Genomic DNA, 18,690 nt, shown 5'->3' on the forward strand with positions numbered 1-18,690 from the left:
GTCTCAGGATTAGATTTGCTGCCCTCACATAGTAAAAGGTCTCCAGATTAGATTTGCTGCCCTCACATAGTAAAAGGTCTCCAGGATTAGATTTGCTGCCCTCACATAGTAAAAGGTCTCCAGGATTAGATTTGCTGCCCTCACATAGTAAAAGGTCTCCAGGATTAGATTTTCTGCCCTCACATAGTACAAGGTCTCCAGGATTAGGTTTGCTGCCCTCACATAGCATGAACAAACTCGGCATCACCACTTTATGCCTCCTTGTAGGTACATTGTGCTGATGCGTCCACTGTCGCATGTCCTTATACCAACCTTTTGTTGTTGTTAATGTAAGGGCGCATGTAAAATGAAGCGATCACACTGTTACCTTAGGGACATGTCTAACCAGTGTTATTGTTAATCTAATGCCTCTGGTGATAAGATGCAATTAAACTATGTTACAAATGGCACTCCTGCTGTTTTCCCCAGTATGATAAGTAAGTTGCTCCTTTACGCTGCTGAGTGTCCTGGTGTCCCCACGGTCCCATGCCCTTAAACCAACTCTTTAGCTGTTGTTGATTTACTGTGTCTGGTAAACAAGCAATGCCACCATTAAAGTAATCCTATATTTGAGGAATCTCATTGTTGATCATAATGCTTCTGGTAACATGAAGCATTGCTGACGTTTTAAAATTTCTACTGTCCTTGCGTGATTGCCATGAACATAATTAAGATGCTTCTTTTCATTTTGTATATGTTTCGTATATTCTTATTGACCAGCAACTGTTTACTTTCTATCTTTTTGTACAGATAGGGATATCCATTTCACCTTGTTGCTATTGTGACCTTTTGGTGAACTGCACAAAACACTTTTTTGGAATGAGTGTCTTGTGCAGTTCAACTAAAATGTTACATGGGCAACATCTCTCAATTTTGGTGGAACTGCACAAAATGGTGATTGGAGTTTCCAAAATCTCCGTCAAATTCTGCTGGTAATCTCGTGCAACATTTTATTAGCCTTTGCAAGATGAGCCGTAGCTGAATGATGCAATCTTTGCTTCATTTCAGGTGAACTGCAGAAAAAGTGGCATGAATTGAATCATCGAGTGGAGCTGCAGGTTGACTTCCACTAGTGCCAGTACTATAGTAATCATGCTCTTTATTATCTGCGTTGTGCAAACAGGAATACTCAACTACAGATGTTGTGACGGTCAAGAGCATTCGCCAAGTTCTTCGATTGTATGACATGGCTAGCCAAGATGGATTTAATCCCGATATTCACTTTATCAAAAGGCTCTAATGGGTTGGTTCTGAATCTTGCAAGCTGGGAATCAGTGAGATGTGTAGGCATCTTTGTTGTACTTATTATTTGAATCTTATTTGTTGGTTCTGAATCTTGCAAGCTGGGAATCAATGAGATGTGTAGGCATCTTTGTTGTACTTATTATTTGGATCTTATTTGTTGGTTCTGAATCTTGCAAGCTGGGAATCAATGAGATGTGTAGGAATCTTTGTTGTACTTATTATTTGGATCTTATTTGTTGGTTCTGAATCTTGCAAGCTGGGAAACACGGCATGATGATGCAGAGGACAACAACCATAACAAACAGTTCAAACTTGGTAGTATTATCTTTGTGAAAGTGCGACAAATGTGATGATCGTGTGCGTCCTGAGAATAATAATTCTAATTGTTGTGCATGTTGATCCTGTGGCACTGATAGAACGAGCGAATGCATTGCTTGTTTTAAGTATAAATTTCTATTAAAGCTAATTAAATTTAAGTAAAGTGACCACTAACTCCTGTTATTACAGTACCAATACAGACCCGCTCGTGAACCGACGTGTGGCCGAGGGTGCATCTTCTGCCGGGCGTGCAGCGGACGAGGGAGGGGTAGTAAGTGTTGTCGCCTGTACACACTCAGCTTACTGTTGAATCCAGTTCCCCAAGAGCTAAAAAACGAACTGCTGCCGCCGCCTACACACTCGTTCACTCGAAGAGACTCCAATGGCGATCCGAGGGGTGAGCCTGCTGGATATGGACTTCAGCAAGGAGTTCCCCTTTGAGTTCGCCATTCAGTCCTATGGCTGCACCAAGTTGAATGTGATGTACACCAACGATACGGACTCGGTGAAGCTCTGCCTCGCCTCAGTCCTATGGCTGCACCAGGTTCTGGAGCATTCGCCCGTTTCATCGGCAGCGCCGACTACACCTTCGCTACGGTGGAGAGAAGGAAGAACGCGACGATTCGGCCATCTGGTGCAACAAGCTTGTTGACATCCAGAAGCAATACAAGATCATCAGCAACGGGCAGGAGAAGGACTCCGTGGTTGACCTCACTGAGACCATCATCGACCCCTGATACGCCAACATGAAAGAAGACGACCTGAACACGTGGGAGGTACCTCTGAATCTAGCCTACATAACCTACGCGGCCAAGGACGCATACGCATGCTACGACATGTACAGGCAGATCTTGGACATGAGGGCGTGTCTGCTTCCCGTAACCGACGAGTACACGGACAGCCGCAGCGTCATGATCAAGCGTGCCAGGAAGGTCTAGATGTTGTACTTTATCTGTTTATAAGCACCTTTATCATCTGAGTGTTTCATGCATTAGCTTATGTGTCGTAATTATCTGTTTTGTCCGAAATATTTCTTTTAAGAACCCATTAACCTGATTGCTTTTTTAGTGGCTATTTTCTTATGTATGTAAACTAGTTCACTTGTCCGTAAAAGAAACTAGTTCACTCGGCTGCCGTGCTTTGAATCTCCTTCCTCCCAACATATTCCCCTCCTTAGGTGGACCCAGCAGGTCTCTAAATTTTCTCCCACTTTCTTTTTTGATGTAAACTGAGTTTTCTCCCAGTACTTTCCCCTAGAACCAACTCAACTGTCCCACGTCTAGCCTAAAAAATAATAATACCCCACGTACTATTAACTCATCAAATTAAAATGATATTTTATTTCGTAAGTTGAAAGTTCTTACAAAATAATAATAGTAATTGTTTATATATAACTTGGAAAGTTAACTCCTAGTGATTGCGTACATAAGCTTGCAAAGATTTTACTGACGTGCAATCATGTGTGTATGTTTTTATAACATTTCTCCGTCTAGCCCAACATGATATTTTCACCCAGCACAGCAAGTCCGCGAATTTTGAGAAAAATGCAAATGGGATTTAAACGGGCTGCATAGATGCTACATCATTGTTTCACCCAGCCCACCAAATGGACTAAAAAATAAATGGACTGGCTGACATGTGGGCCAGTAGGTCGAAGCCTAAGAAGGCGTTGGATTTACATCCAACGGCCCGCATTCTTCTTCAATCTCTCGTCTTTTTCCCCCAGCGCTGCCGGAACCGCCTGCTCCAGCCTTCGGCGTCCAGCGGCGTTGTTTTGCGCTCCTCAGCGAAACGCTACCCCGCCGACGGCCAGGCCATCCCACCACTCCGCACCTCCTGTTATTCTCTGCCGAGTGTAGGCCCACCCCGACCAGTCAAGTTTCCCACTCCTCTCCGTCTGCGACTCCACTGCCGCGTCTTCCCCATCTCCGGGTCGTTCCAGTCTGGGGCCTCGCCGTCGTCCACCGCCTCGGTGCGCTCGGCGCGGCGTGGTCAACATACGAGAGTCATCGGAAGAGGACTGTACATGAAGAGCCTGACGGCTGGGACCCACGAGGTCAATGGTCGCACGCAAGGAAAGTTCCTCCTTATTACGCACTGTACGTGCACTGTACGTGGGAAGGGCTTCTGTATTTCGCGAAAAAAACGTTCCCCCGCTGACAGGTCGGACCCACCAGCTATATCTTCGCACGCAAGGAAGTGCCTCCTTATTACGCACCAAAAAATGAATACTCCCTGCTAGCTGGGACCCACCATAGTGGGTGGCTGACTTGTGGGCCTACTAAGTTGACGAGGACGGAGGGCTTTGTCAACTTAGTCAATATGAACGATTCTAGCTCCAGTGACCGTACGATGTCCATCCAACGGTCATAGTGCTTCTTCAACCTCTGGTCTTCTTGCTCCAGCCGCCCAAAGCAGCGTCGGTCGTGCCGCGTGCTCCTGCCTCTCATGGCCGGCTGTGATGCCGCAGAGGCCTCACCGCCCCCTACTACTCCCACCGCTGGCTCAGGGTATCCCTCTACTCACCCACACCCCCTATTATTCTGCGGCGACGGCAGCCTCACGCCGCAGCTGAACCAGTGAACCCTCGTACTCCTCTCCGCGTGGGCATCCACTGCCGCGTCTTCCCCGGCTCCGCGTCGTCCCCTTCCTAGGCCTCGCCGTCGTCCACCGCCTTGGTGCTCTCGGCGCGGCGTGGTCAATGTGGTCAATGACCGACTTCCATCGGAAGAGTACTGTACGTGGAGAGGCTGACAGCTGGGTCCATGGCCACAGCCCAGTTTTTTTGTGATTTGCCAAGTAAGTCGCTTTGTCAGGCCTGTTGGGCTGAAAATCTTTCAAGACGAAGAGAGCTTCATTCGGCTGGCCGAGAAAATGACCTATCAGTAATGAGAAATGGGTTGTACATTTTTAAAACACATCAAACCGACAATTAGTTTCAAATATCTTTTTTTCATTTTGAGATTTTAAATTACATTAGGGGTTGTGACAGCTGGGTTGTATGCTGTTTTCCACATATTTGAGGCTTTCCTAAAAAAAGGTTGACGCACAAGCAGTGACTGTTGGATGTCCATTGAACGGCCGTCGTGCTTCTTCAATCTCTGCTCTTCCTGCTCCAGCCGCTCAAACAAGCGCCGGCGGGACCGCCTGCTCCCTCCTTCCCGCGGCCGGCTGTGCTGCCGCGCAGGCCTCACCGCCCCACCGTACTCCCATCGCTGGCCTAGCCATCCCTCTACTCACCCACACCTGCTGTTATTCTCCGGCGACGGCAGACGAACCAGTAAACCCTCGTACAGTCGTACTCCCCTTCGCATGGGAAACAACTGCCGAGTCTTCCCTGCCTCCGTGTCGTTCCCTTCCTAGGCCTCGCCGTCGTCCACCGCACTGGTGCTCTCGGCGCGGCCTGGTCAACGTGGTCAACGACCGACATGCATCTGAAGTGGATTGTACGTGGAGAGGCCGACAGCTGGGTCCACGGCCGCACTCAAGGAAATGCCTCCTTATTACGCGCAAAATAATGATTCCTTCACCTGACATCAGGGACCCATCAAAAAGGCCTCTGTATTTCGCGAAAAAAACGTACCGCCGCTGACAGCTCGGACCCACCAGCTATATCTTCGCACGCAAGGAAGTGCCTCCTTATTACGCACAAAAAAATGAATACTTCCCCTGTTAGCTGGGACCCAGTGTAGTGGCGGGCTGACTTGTGGGCCTACTAAGTTGACGGGGACGGAGGGCTTTGTCAACTTAGTCAATATGCACGATTCTAGCTCCAGTGACCATACGATGTCCATCCAACGGCTGTAGTGCTTCTTCAACCTCTGGTCTTCTTGCTCCAGCCGCCCAAACCAGCGCCGGTCGTGCCTCGTGCTCCTGCCTCCCGTGGCCGGCTGCGATGAGGCGGAGGCCTCACCGCCCCCTACTACTCCGACCGCTGGCCAGGCCATCCCTCTACTCACCCACACCCCCTGTTATTCTGCGGCGACGGCAGCCTCACACCGCAGCGAACCAGTGAACCCTCGTACTCCTCTACGCGTGGGCATCCACTGCCGTGTCTTCCCCGGCTCCCCGTCGTCCCCTTCCTAGGCCTCGCTGTCGTCCACCGCCCTTGTGCTCTCGGCGCGGCGTGGTCAACGTGGTCAAGGAACGGCTTCCATCGGACGTGGACTGTACGTGGAGAGGCTGACAGCTGGATCCACGGCCGCAGCAAGGAAGTGCCTCCTTATTACGTGCAAAATAATTATTTCTCCACCTGACAGCAGGGACCCACCGGACGGGCCACCGTATTTCGCGAAAAAACGTTTGCCCCTGACTGCTGGGACCCACCAGCTACATCTTCGCACGCAAGGAAGTGCGTCCGGGTAAAAAAAACGATTCGCCCCCTGACTGCTGGGACCCACCAGCTACATCTTCGCAGGCAAGGAAGTGCCTGACAGTCGGGACCCACCTGGTCGAAGCGTACGTAGCGTTGTCATTCTGGTCGCGAACGTGTACGTACATATATACTGGTGGATGTAGAGGCGCGCACGTGTCGTAGTAGAGGCGTGTACGTGTCGTAGTAGAGGCGCGCACGTAGCATGTACACGTACGTACAGCGGCCAGGGTGTAAAAAAGAAAATACGGCCACGTATGTGTACATACGGGCGGGGTCTCGAACGCCTATTCGCGCATACGTACGGCCAGGGCTTGTGTACATGGCTGGGTCGGAACGGAGAAACAGCGTCGTCGTCGTGTTCATGGGGAGGCAACGGAATGCGTCGTGTTCGTGGGGAGGCAACGGAATGCGTCGTGTTCATCGGGAGGCAACGGAACGTGTGGGAGCCAACCGGCTGGGTCGGAACGGAATGCGTGGTCGTGTTCATCGGGAGGGCTTGGACGGAACAGGCGATGGAAACGAGGCCTGGCGTACCGCACAACGGAAGAAACGGACCTCCTACGTTCGGAACGGGGTCCTGTTGATCGGGAGGGGTCTGGCGTACCGCAAAACGGAGGAAACGGATCTCCTACGGTCGAAACGGGGGTCCTGTTGATCGGGAGGGGTGTGGCGTACCGCAAAACGGACGAAACGGACCTCCTACGGTCGAAACGGGGGTCCTGTTGATCGGGAGGGGTGTGGCGTACCGCAAAACGGACGAAACGGACCTCGTACGGTCGAAACGGGGGTCCTGTTCATCGGGAGGGGTGTGGCGTACCGCAAAACGGGACTCCACGGGATACTGTCCATCTCCACCGTCGACCTCCTCCAGCCTCCACGGGCTACCGTCGACCTCCTCCAACCTCCACGGGCTCCTGTTCATCCAGCCTCCGCCGCGCGCTACTCCACCGGCTACTGTTCAACCACCCCTCCACGGGCACCCCTCCACCGTCTACTGTTCATCCAGCCCTCCACACCACGGGGTCCTGTTCAACCACCCCTCCACGGGCACCCCTCCACCGTCTACTGTTCATCCAGCCCTCCACCACACCACGGGGTCCTGTTCATCCAGAGGCAACGCCACCGCTCACTGTTCATCCCAGAGGCAGCATCGATCGGCTTCAGTTAGCAGCAGTAGCGAAGGAATCGCTCGATCGGGTTCAGTTAACAGCCATCGATCGATCGCTCAGGTTCAGTAACGCTTAGCCTGTAGTGCAATCGCTCGGGTTCAGTTAGAACCCAACGCCTCGCTCGGGTTCAGTTAGAGCCAACGCCTCGCACACACGCGCGTACGTGTACGAGAGAAACGCGCATCGCTCGGCCCCCGACCTCCCACCGTAACCGGGAACTCGCCGAAATTTTCCTCGCCCTCGCTTCTACCACGGTTTTTTCCGTCATGGACGGCCCAAAGAATGTCATGCAGCTGCGTCTCTAGCCCGCCCAGGACGAAAAGCCCATTTTCTGTCATGTTTTTTTGTCATAGAAGTAGGAGCCCACCACATCTATGATGATACCGGGTTTTGTCACAATTATCATCATAGAAGTGTCATATGTATGACAGGAAAAAAATTCGTTCGGCCCAAAATGTCACGGATGTGTCTTTTTTTTGTAGTGAAGAGATATGCTACTCAGAAGTCACTTTTTCATTGGAGATGATCACTCCTGTCTGTTGTGCAACACGTCAGCCTAGAGACAACAAACATCTTTTCTATGAATGCCCCTTCGCCACAAGATGCTGGGAGATTAATGGAATAAAATGGAGCAACCATTTAGACATGCAGCAAATGTATGATCAAGCGAGGCTGGCTTGGCATAAACTCCTGTTCAAAGAGATTAGCATCCTTGCACCATGGAACTTTTTTTTTTGAGAAGAAGGATCACCCCCGGCCTCTGCACCCTACAGATACATGCGGCCATCATGAAACATTTGAAAACAAAGAAACAAAGTGCTCTTTGATGATGCTCATGCATCACACTTTGATTGACTCAGAATGTTTAGAGCAGACGTAGTCATCCTTGGCTTTAGGCTAGATGCTGACAAGACAACTTTCCTAGAAGAGTTCTCTTCATCTCTTGCTCTCTGATCCACTTTTCTTAGGGATGTAATATCATAATTCCTTGGCCATTGGGCTTTAGTAAATACCTTGTTACATATTCATCAGTTTAATGAAGCAACAAAAGTACAACTTTAGTGTCTTTGATTTGGTACTACTTTAGTCAAAGTTGTACTACCACCACCATGCAAGTCAACCATTTGAATGTTTACCCAATATTATAGAATAAAATAACAACATCCGCAATACCTAGTAGATAAAATATGAAACTGCTTTTCATGATGGATCAAGTGATATAAATTTCGTGTTGTGAATGTTGATATATTTTTCTAAAAACTCGGTCAAAATTGTACTCGTTTGACTTTTCCATAAACAAATGCACCTTATATATAAAGGAACGATGGGAGTATATTCAGATATACTTCAGTGCTAGATTCATTCATTTAAGCGACAAATAAAACAAAGATAGTATTAAAGACACTTATTTTGAAACGGATGGAGTACTAGTGAAAATGTTGGAATTTGGCCCAAATGTGTGTACGAAAAGCAAGTTACCAAAAGACTTTCGAGGCAGGGCCCACGCCTAGAAGCTCTAGCAAGCCGAGGTGCCGCCAAGTGTACATCTCTCCTGACCAATTGGATAAGCCGGGGGCCTTCACCTCCTTCGTCGCCACCCGCCACTACTCGATCACATCTGCGACTCCGGCCGTCGCATTCTTCACGACTCCTCCCGGCGCATTCTCCAACCTTCTAGAACGCTCGCCTTCCTGCTCCTTCCGAACCATTTTAAGCTCCCCTCATGAGCTCCCAGGATCTCCACACCAAAATCAAAGCACCAGATCAAACAAGCAGCTGGCACCATAAACCAAGCTCCATTGCTCGCCGCCAGTAATGGCTTCCACTTCGCTCGTTGCAACTATCGTGTGTAGCAGCAGCAGCACTAGTAGGAGCGCAGCCTTACCAAGAAGCTTCTGCAAGAACCATCACAGGCCACCTCTCAGGCCTCTCAGGAGCAGCTCCCTCGTCAGGTGCTCGCTGCGGGAGCAAGATCGGGCGACGGAGAACCGGCCGGTCTCCTCCACTGCCGTTGCTCCTGACGAGCAAAAGGTCGAGGAGGCGAAGAAGGTGTCGTCCCATCATGCCGGAGGAGGAGGGGGAGGAGATCATCAGGAAGGAGGTGATGATGGTGATGACAGAGAGAAGAGCAGGGATGAGCAGCAGGAGGTGGACTGGAGGTCGGACGAGGAGTTCAAGAAGTTCATGGGCAACCCGTCCATCGAGGCGGCCATCAAGCTCGAGAAGAAGCGCGCTGACCGGAAGCTCCGGGAGCTCGACCGCGAGCCCGACGCCAGCCCGGTCGGCGGCCTGCTCCGTGGGTTCATCAAGGGCACGCTCGAACGGGAGAAGCAGAGGCTGGAGGAGGCCGAGCAGACCTTCAAGGCGCTCGACCTCAACAAGGTAATCTGTTCATTAACCTCAACGATCATCGCTTGTACTGCCAATTGCAATTCTCAGTTCAGTCATGGGAAACTGATGAAGATTTGTTGATCTCTGGGCGCGCGAATTAAATGGTGCAGCTCAAGAGCTGTTTCGGGTACGACACGTTCTTCGCGGTGGACGTGCGGAGGTTCGGCGACGGCGGCATCTTCATCGGCAACCTGAGGAAGCCCATCGAGGAGGTGAGGCCCAGGCTGGAGAAGAAGATCGCGGAGGCGGCCGGGACAGAGGTCACCCTGTGGTTCATGGAGGAGAGGAGCGACGACATCACCAAGCAGGTCTGCATGGTGCAGCCGAAAGCAGAGATCGAGCTGCAGCTCGAGGTGACCAGGCTGAGCACGCCGTGGGGCTACCTGAGCGCCGTGGCCTTGGCCGTGACGACCTTCGGGACCATAGCTCTCATGAGCGGCTTCTTCCTCAAGCCCGGCGCGTCCTTGGACGACTACGTCTCCGACGTCATCCCCCTCTTCGGAGGCTTCCTCTCCATCCTCGGCGTGTCCGAGGTACTCCATCGTCTGCTAATTAAGCTTTTCTTGGACAAATGCTCACCAGATGGTAATAATGGTCTTGGGAACAACAATTTTCATGGCAGATCGCGACGAGGTTGACGGCGGCGAGGTACGGGGTGAAGCTGAGCCCGTCGTTCCTGGTGCCGTCGAACTGGACGGGGTGCCTGGGCGTGATGAACAACTACGAGTCGCTGCTGCCGAACAAGAAGGCGCTGTTCGACATCCCCGTCGCCCGCACGGCCAGCGCGTACCTGACGTCGGTGGCGCTGGCCGTCTCGGCCTTCATCGCCGACGGCAGCTTCAACGGCGGCGAGAACGCCCTGTAAGTAGCAGCAGCACAACCATACGTACTACATCTCGGCGCCATTGTTAATCCCAAACAGAGCTCTGACGACGTTTCGCGCGCGGCGGACTGGCAGGTTCATCCGGCCGGAGTTCTTCTACAACAACCCGCTGCTGTCGTTCGTGCAGCAGGTGATCGGGCCGTACGCGGACGAGCTGGGGAACGTGCTGCCCAACGCGGTGGAGGGCGTGGGCGTGCCGGTGGACCCGCTGGCGTTCGCGGGGCTGCTGGGGATCGTGGTGACGTCGCTGAACCTGCTGCCGGTCGGGCGGCTGGAGGGCGGCCGGGTCGCGCAGGCGCTGTTCGGGCGGCGCACGGCGGCGCTGCTGTCGTTCGGCACGTCGCTGCTGCTGGGGGCGGGCGCCGTCGGCGGCAGCGTGCTGTGCCTGGCGTGGGGGCTCTTCGCCACCTTCATCCGCGGCGGGGAGGAGATCCCGGCGCAGGACGAGATCACGCCGCTCGGGAGCGAGCGCTACGCGTGGGGCTTCGTGCTCGCCGTCGTCTGCCTCCTCACGCTCTTCCCCAACGGCGGCGGCACCTACTCCAGCTCCTTCCTCGGCGAGCCCTTCTTCAGGGGCGGCATCTAGACATGCTTGGCCATCTGCACCGTGTGAGGTCCTAGTAGCGTAGAAGTAGTAGGGATCAGGCCTTCTCCGTCTCCACTAACTAACCAGTACAATTTGCACTCTTGATAAAATGTTTCCCGGTGATGATAAGGAGGTGGTAAAATGTACCGTTACTCTGAAGCCACAGCATTTGTGTACTCTTTCTTAGCAATTGCGTCTGGAAACATGAAGCAACAAGCGTTTGTGCATAAGTTTATTCATTAGTATTAGAATGATTGGGTCAGGCTGCATACAGTAATTACAAGGGATGGATCAGCTACATCTTAATAATATTAGAATGCATGGCATTGCCTCTGTACCATCTTGCCAAACAGTTTCTGCATATGCTCCGACTATTTCTATTCCATCTTGGGCCCTTGGCCTTCAAAATTGTACTTACACAAGGTTGGTGGTAATCCTTGCTTTTTTGAGCTTAAGATCTCACCACCTCCGCACCAGCGATGTGAGCAACTGCAAGGATAAAGGAAGTAAGTTGGCATAAGTAAAAGCCGGCCATTGTCAGTGCTTGAAAGATAACAATTCGCAGTAGGAACGAAGATTTTTTTTTTTTTGACGGTGCTACGGCAGGCTTACGCCGGCCTGAACCATTTTCATTATCATAGATGAGATTGAGATACAACACAACGGCTACAAAAGTAGCACCCAACACACGTCAGAGGATACAAAGAACAAAAGAGAAGGCACAAGGAAAAACAGAACAGGGAAGAACCAGAAATGAGCTTTGGCAAGCAGCCAACACCAAGAGCTTAGCACTCATCACCACTAGTCAGACTGAGAAGAGCGGGAACTAGTATTTTTGGATCAGTCGAAAGGAGATACGTCACCGAGAAGACGTAGAGAAGAAGTCGCCTGCTGATGACTTTCGATGGGAACCAAGAAGCAGAAAGCCTTTGCATAGAGCAAAGTTTCTCCTAGGAAATAAGCAATATAATTCAATCTTCATCATTGCATTTGTTTTAAGAGCTTTTCGACCTTGTTACAAAGATGAGCTTCTCCTTCCATGACAAGGTTAATTCAGAATGATTTGATGGAAGTAGTCAATTGGGAAAAACATGCCAAATTATACCGAAAAGGTTACAACAGAACTTCCCTTATGAAATAATGAAAAATATTGCCATGTTGTTTGCAATCATCAGAGATAAAGGAGTAACCTCAGAAAGGATGAAGTGTTGCTCTATGTGTAAATATTTGCAAAACAGCAAACAAAGACCTAGAATATCATTTTTCGGACAAACTAGCTGCAATTAATTGGAAAATGTGCCAAAAGAGAAGGAAGCATATGTTAGGACATGTTTATTAATAGGCTAATCGATTGTGCTAGGATACATTTCAGAGAAAATTTTGAGCCAAAATGGCCTTCGATGGAAATATCTGCATGAAATCAACGATGCTGTGGTTAAAATAAAAAAACTTCTAACCTCAAAAAGCTCAAAAGGATTTCCCTTTCTGTATACATCATCCTTCTTGCTCTGTCCAGCGGAAAGAACTTGGGAAATCAGAGCACGCCATGCAGTCAACAAGACCCCAGTACTTCCCATGGCCACCAAGACGAAAGGAATTTGTGGAATATGACCAGCGGTCACTGAACGAATGGCAATTCCTAACTGAAAGGAGATAGCAAATTGAAGTCAGTACCAGACATCAAAAACCAGCAGACACATCATCATCAGATGCTTATATGCTAATGAAGGCATCAAACAAACAAGAGTGGGAACAATCACACAATAAGAAACATGATTATGAACATGTTTTTAGAGAGTTCAGAACACACATAGATGCAAATACAGACTTATGCAAGTTAACAATGGCTCTCCAGCTTCAGAAGACTGACCAAGCTCAATTATGTTTGTGTAAGATTTCCTGAATTTCCTAGTCTTGTTCATGGAAAGCTAACAAAATTATGTATGGTTCAACACTCTGAAACAAATAGTCTCCTAGCATAGCCTACATCTTGAGCAATAAATTGGCATAAATGTCTAAAATCTTATAAAGTGACCCAAACAAATAGAAATCGTAGACTTAACACCACAACATGGATGTCAAAAACCACATATACTCAAATTCACGTCATGCCGTCATCATTGCTTGTTTCTTTAGTTATAATCTCATAAATACAAGACCTGTCGTGTTGTGCTTCAGGTATTACCATCCCCAAAATAATATTGGCATAAAAAGGAACTAGCACAACAGATAAACCATGAGACATAGCAGTAAATTGCACAAGTTAAACACAAAACAGAACACCATCTTTATATCCACAAGACATTATTGAGGTGAGGCATGTATCAAGTGTGCAAGCACAAAAGAATGCCAGCATTTGCTTCCCCATGATTGCAGAACCATAAAATTTGGACGCCGATAAGTGCCATACGTGTGGGCGTTTAGGGGGCTGCCCACACATTTTGTGTGGTGTATAAGAGGAACAGCCCACACACCCACGTGTGGGCAAAAAAAGTAATGCCCACACACCTCTTTTTTTCCCTCCCGATCCCTCTCACACGCGTGCGTGTGGGCGAAATAGATAACGCCCACACGCCCCGTACGTCAGGCCTCGTACCTCGTGGTCCCGCACGCCCGCGTGACAGTCACCGCGCGTCCCGCAGTTGCCATGGTCCAGACCCTCGTCCATGTTCGTTTAACTGCAGTTGCCATGTCGCTGAACTTCGGTTGCCATGTCGGACAACTACAGTTGCCATGGTTGCTCAACTGCAGTTGCCATGTATGGTCTGATCTACTGCAGTTGCCATGATTTCAAAACTTTAGGAGTTGCCACCCACTAAACACTAGGCAGTTGCCATGTAGCACTACAAAAAGGCATGGCAAAAAAACATGTTCGGGTAAAAGAGAGAGCTGCCATGTGCTCACAAGCACGCTAGGGCAGTTGCCATGTAAAAGAAAGAGTTGCCATCTGCTTACGTGCACGCTACGGCAGTTGCCATGTACCATGCAAAAACACATGGCAACTCGGGTAAAAAGAGTTGCCATCTGCTTACAAGCAGAGCTAGGGTAGTTGCCATGTACCTGCAGAAACACATGGCAACTGCCAGCTTTGGGTGTGGGCTAGGAGACGGGCGTGTGGGCGAAGTGATAAACGCCCACACACCAGCCCCCTCTGCGTGCATGAAACTAGTGTGTGGGCGAATTGCTAAACGGCCACACACCAGCCCCCCGTGTGGTGAAAAAAGGACGTGTGGGCGACCGGATGAATGCCCCACACACCAGCTTAGTCCTACGTGGCACACAAAAACTGCTAGAACGCGCCAAGATTCGTGCAGAATTGGTTGGACGAGGATCCATGCGTGTGGGCGAGTTGCCAGACGCCCACACGTGTGGGCGTTAGACTTTTCGTAAAATTTTGGCTAGTTTTTTTTTTACATCATCACTGCCACAGGATAGCAAAGGCAAACAATCAATTTTAGAGGTTTGGACACATCACTCGGTCGATAGAGCCATAGAGAAGATTCTTAGTTTGTTTAGTAAGGCGATATATTTGTCTATTTGGTAGTGCCAATAAAAAAATTGTCAAGCAATGCATCTTCATTGGGCTACTAAAAGGTAGTCAAATGTGTAACAACCTTATTTGACTATATATACTTCAAATTTTGAGTCAAATGTGAAAGAAACAATATGATTTCCAAAGGATTCCACATTCACATAGGTCCTGGCTGTCTAGGTTCAAGCAAGATTTGCACTCTTGATACATAGGGCTAAGCCTGACCTGGAGGGTCTTATAACCTCCCTTGTGCAACAAACTACCTAGAACTCTTGTTCCCTGACATAAGTGTAGTCCTTATGGATTAGGGTCAAAGACCCTGTACCTTGTACTACATATCATGTAACCTTATTAAGGGTTCCCCCCAATTTCATTGCTGAAACTGATAATACAGGCTTTCTCATATACTATGTTTAAACTGTCTCCCTAACTTGCCTTCAAAAGCCACGGAACCAAAACAGTACTATCTTTGCCGACAAGGGGTGGTTTTCCACTATTCCTTATTAAAAATTGACGTGTGCATTCAATAGATGTATTGATAACGGCCGGGTACAATGTATCAGACACAATGAACTATGAAGAATCCACGATAGAACACATGCTCAGCAGAATGGACATGGATAGCTTGATGGAACCAGGCTAACAGACAACAGCTGATTATCTGTTAAGTAAATGGGTATACACTCTACAATGTTCATAACATGAACTCGCAACCTATAAATACACATTACGAAATCAGTGGATTTATCGCCGTTCTAATTATAAAATTAAGGTCTTGTTTGGGTTTTGAGTACAAGTGCTAATAGGAGACAAATTACCGGTATCCCAACAGCCCAGGATTTGGCCGCAACAGTTACAGCATTCCCAACACCATTGCTTCCTTTGGCATCATCACCAAATCCGCCAAGGAGGTAGGCGCTAAGCAACCAACCTGCAGAAGACCCGATTCCGTTAGCAACCCCTTCGTCCAACAGAAGAACATCATGAGAGGAAAAAAGAAGAAGAGGGGGACACGTTTCTCTGACCAGCAATGAACGGGTCGGCCGTCTTGAACGTCTCGGCGTCAAGCACGGGCAGGCCATGGCTGAGCCTCCCAATCGCGGAGAAGATCAGGAGGCAAAGCAGATCCCCTCCGGCCAGAAGCCCTATCTTCCTGCGAACGCAAGGGATCAGCGAACGAACCGAACGTGAGAACCGAAGACAGGCGTAAATACAAATGGGGAATGGCGCGCCGGGGCTGCGGGGATTACGCGTAGGAGACGAGCTTGGACTGGGCGTCGGCCTGGCCGGGCCTCTCGACCTGGATGACGCCCTCGAGGGGCACGCGGTCGTCGCTGACGCCGAGGAGGACGGGGTCCTCGGCGGCGGCGGGGGAGCCGGAGGGGCCCTCGCCCGCGGCCGCGTGGGCGGGAGGCGAGGCGGAGGCGCGGCGGGGCGCGTCCCGCGCGTCGGCGGCGCCGGAGAGCGCGAGGCGGCGGCGCGCGACGCGGGGCCCGGCGAAGAGAGGGTAGGGGTTGGCGCCCCGGCGGCTGGCGAGCGGCTTGGAGGGCAGCCGCCGCGCGGAGAGGGAGCCGTTGGCGGCCTGGCTGACCAGCAGCATCGTTCGTCCCGGGGCGGCGGTGGCGGCGGCGCCGGCGGCGGGTGGGAAGGGGGGAGGAAGGTGAGCTGGGTTTGAACGGGGAATGGATGGGTTTCCTCCCGGGTTTGGGTGGCCTAAATTTTGCTTCCCGGTGCGGCGGTGGGCCCGGGTCAATCGTTGGCGCGGCCTCGGCTGCGGGCGGAGCTGCCGGGTCGCGGCTCACGAGATAGTCGTGTGCCGTTTTGCCGCCTCGCCCACATGGCACATGGTTTTGACTCAGGATTTTTTTTTAAAAATACTCCCTCCCTTTCATAATAAAAGATGTTTTTGACACTACACTAGAGTCAAAAAGCGTCTTACATTATGGGATAGAGGGGTACATCAAAAGTCCTAAAACTATCAAAGGTGTGTCAGTTTAATCCTATAACTTAAATTTGGGTCCTGAAATTATCAAAGGTGTGTTAATTTAGTCTTATTAGTTTGAAACTGCAGTTTTGGATCCTAAAGCTATAAGAGGTGTGTCATTTTAGTCCTACAACTTCAAAATTGCAGTTTTGGGTCGCCTATGTAAGTTTGTTCATCTCCAGTCCTAAGCTTGCATGGCCAGCATCTATGGTGCATTTTTTCAAATGAGCCCTTTGTATACGCTTACTTCCCTAAATGTGGTCCATATGCTTCCATGTTGCAGTGTATGTTACAATCTAAATGTCCATCACCTGTGTGGCTATGAGCTGCAGGGTAGCCTCACTGGAGGCTTGGCGCGGCCGCCGGGGAGACCCCGAGCCAGTCGGCATGAAGGATGACATCCCTATCCCTTGGCGCGGCTGCCGGAGAGATCCCGAGCCAATCTGGATGGAGGACGCCATCCCAAACCCCCCCCCCCTCTCACAACATCTGTTGAACATATTTGTGCATGTATCTGTTAGGATAATCTCCTACCGGCCCCGCCTTTAGTTTCCTTGTATAGATGAGGCTGAGGGCTGCCCTTGTACCTATATATACGTGCACCGTGCACCCGATCAATATATCGAGAGTTGCATTGCCTTCGACATGGTATCAGTTTCCCTTTCGATCCAACCCTAGCTTCTGCTCCTAGCCACCGCCGCCACAGCTCCTCGCTGCCGCCGCCGCCATCTCCCTGCGCCGCCGCCGCCTCCTCACCCCGCCGCCGCGCGCGCCTCCCCATCCCCATCCCTCTCCCTCTCCCACGCCGCCTCCCTCTCCCTCCCTAGCCGCCTCCCTCCCACCCGATCGCATCTCCCCACCAGCCGCGCCGCCACTTCTCCCCTCGGTCGCCGCTGCACCCATGGCCTCTCCCCACTCCGCCGCCTCCCTCCCCTCCAATCCCTTCGACGGTCCGGCCCCTCCCCCGGCGGAGGTCGTCCGCGATCTCGACATCTTCGCCCGCGTGCCCGTCGTTCTTGACTACGCCACCTCCACCTACTACGCCTGGAAAACCTACTTCTCCCTCGTCTTCCGCGAGTACCACCTCATCGATCACGTCGATGGCTCCGTCGACTCCGGCCTCATGTTCGCGGACGACGACTGGCTGACCATTCACGCCACCATCACTCGCTGGCTGTACCAAACCATCTCCAAGGACATCTTCCACACCATCATTTGCGACACTGATGACGCGCAGACGGTGTGGGCGAAGCTGAATGGGCTCTTCCTCGAGAACGCCCTCCAGCACCGCGTGTTTCTTCAGCAGGAATTTTTTGGCTGCCATCAGCTTGACTCGTCCATCGACGATTATTGCATGTGCCTTAAGAAACTTGCCGACGAACTTCGCGACCTCGGGGAGCGGGTCTCCAACGACCTCCTCCTCAGCACGCTCACCGCCGGTCTGAACGAGGAGTTCGGCAACGCGGCCTCCAACCTCATTTTCCTCCTGGACCCGACCTTTCCTCGGGTCATGGCCTATCTTCGGTTGGAGGAGAGGACGATGAAGATGGTGAAGTCCCGGGCCACGCACACGGCTCTCGCGGCGGGCACCTCCCACGCCACTCCTCCCACGGCGCCGCAGCCGCAGCGGCCTCCGCCGGCGTCGTACTTCCAGGCGCCACCGGCGCCCGTCTACCAGTCGCCGCCCCTGCCCCTGATCGTCGCCGCGGGGGGCACCGCGGCAAGAAGCAGCAGCAACAGCACGGCGCGGGGGAGGGGGGCGCCCCGCCAGCCGCAGCAGCTGCTGCTGCCCCCGGCCCCCTGGGCCGCCGCGACCAACCCTTGGACGAGGGTGGTCCATGCGTACACGATGCCCGTGCCGCGGGCCCCCGCCCTGGCACGCATCAGGCATTCTTCGCCGCCCCGGGTGGCTACGCCGCGGCCATGCCTGGCTACGCTGCCCCGGGTGGCTACCCTGCCGCCCCTCCGGTCGCGGCCACCGCACTCCCGCCGGCCCCTTGGGATCCGGCTCTCCTTGCGGCGCTTCACTCCGCCCCTACACCCAACACGTACACCGGAGGCGGCGACTGGTATATGGATTCCGGGGCTACCACCCACATGACTTCCAACCCTGGTAACCTCAACTCTGTATTTCCCGTTTCTACCGCATGTCGTATCACTGTTGGGGA

The 18,690-nt window shown here is 51.6% G+C and overlaps 2 protein-coding genes across 2 annotated transcripts; one reads left to right on the forward strand and one right to left on the reverse strand.

The window, feature by feature from the left end:
• Positions 1-8,759: 8,759 nt before the first annotated feature.
• On the forward strand, positions 8,760-11,241 carry LOC123095984 (probable zinc metalloprotease EGY3, chloroplastic). The gene is made up of 4 exons (XM_044517565.1): positions 8,760-9,528; positions 9,648-10,070; positions 10,160-10,398; positions 10,496-11,241. Exons 1-4 carry the CDS (start codon positions 8,962-8,964, stop codon positions 11,004-11,006), a joined length of 1,740 nt encoding a protein of 579 aa, XP_044373500.1. The 5' UTR covers positions 8,760-8,961; the 3' UTR covers positions 11,007-11,241.
• Positions 11,226-16,246, reverse strand: LOC123095986 (uncharacterized). Its single transcript, XM_044517566.1, has 5 exons — positions 15,789-16,246; positions 15,564-15,691; positions 15,357-15,469; positions 12,464-12,649; positions 11,226-11,495 (listed from the first exon to the last, which is right to left on the reverse strand). The coding sequence occupies exons 1-5, from the start codon at positions 16,136-16,138 to the stop codon at positions 11,466-11,468; spliced, it is 807 nt and encodes a 268-aa protein (XP_044373501.1). The 5' UTR covers positions 16,139-16,246; the 3' UTR covers positions 11,226-11,465.
• Positions 16,247-18,690: the final 2,444 nt, after the last annotated feature.

The sequence above is a fragment of the Triticum aestivum genome, chromosome 4D (assembly GCF_018294505.1).
Source record: "Triticum aestivum cultivar Chinese Spring chromosome 4D, IWGSC CS RefSeq v2.1, whole genome shotgun sequence".
In the NCBI taxonomy this organism is placed as follows: domain Eukaryota; kingdom Viridiplantae; phylum Streptophyta; class Magnoliopsida; order Poales; family Poaceae; genus Triticum; species Triticum aestivum.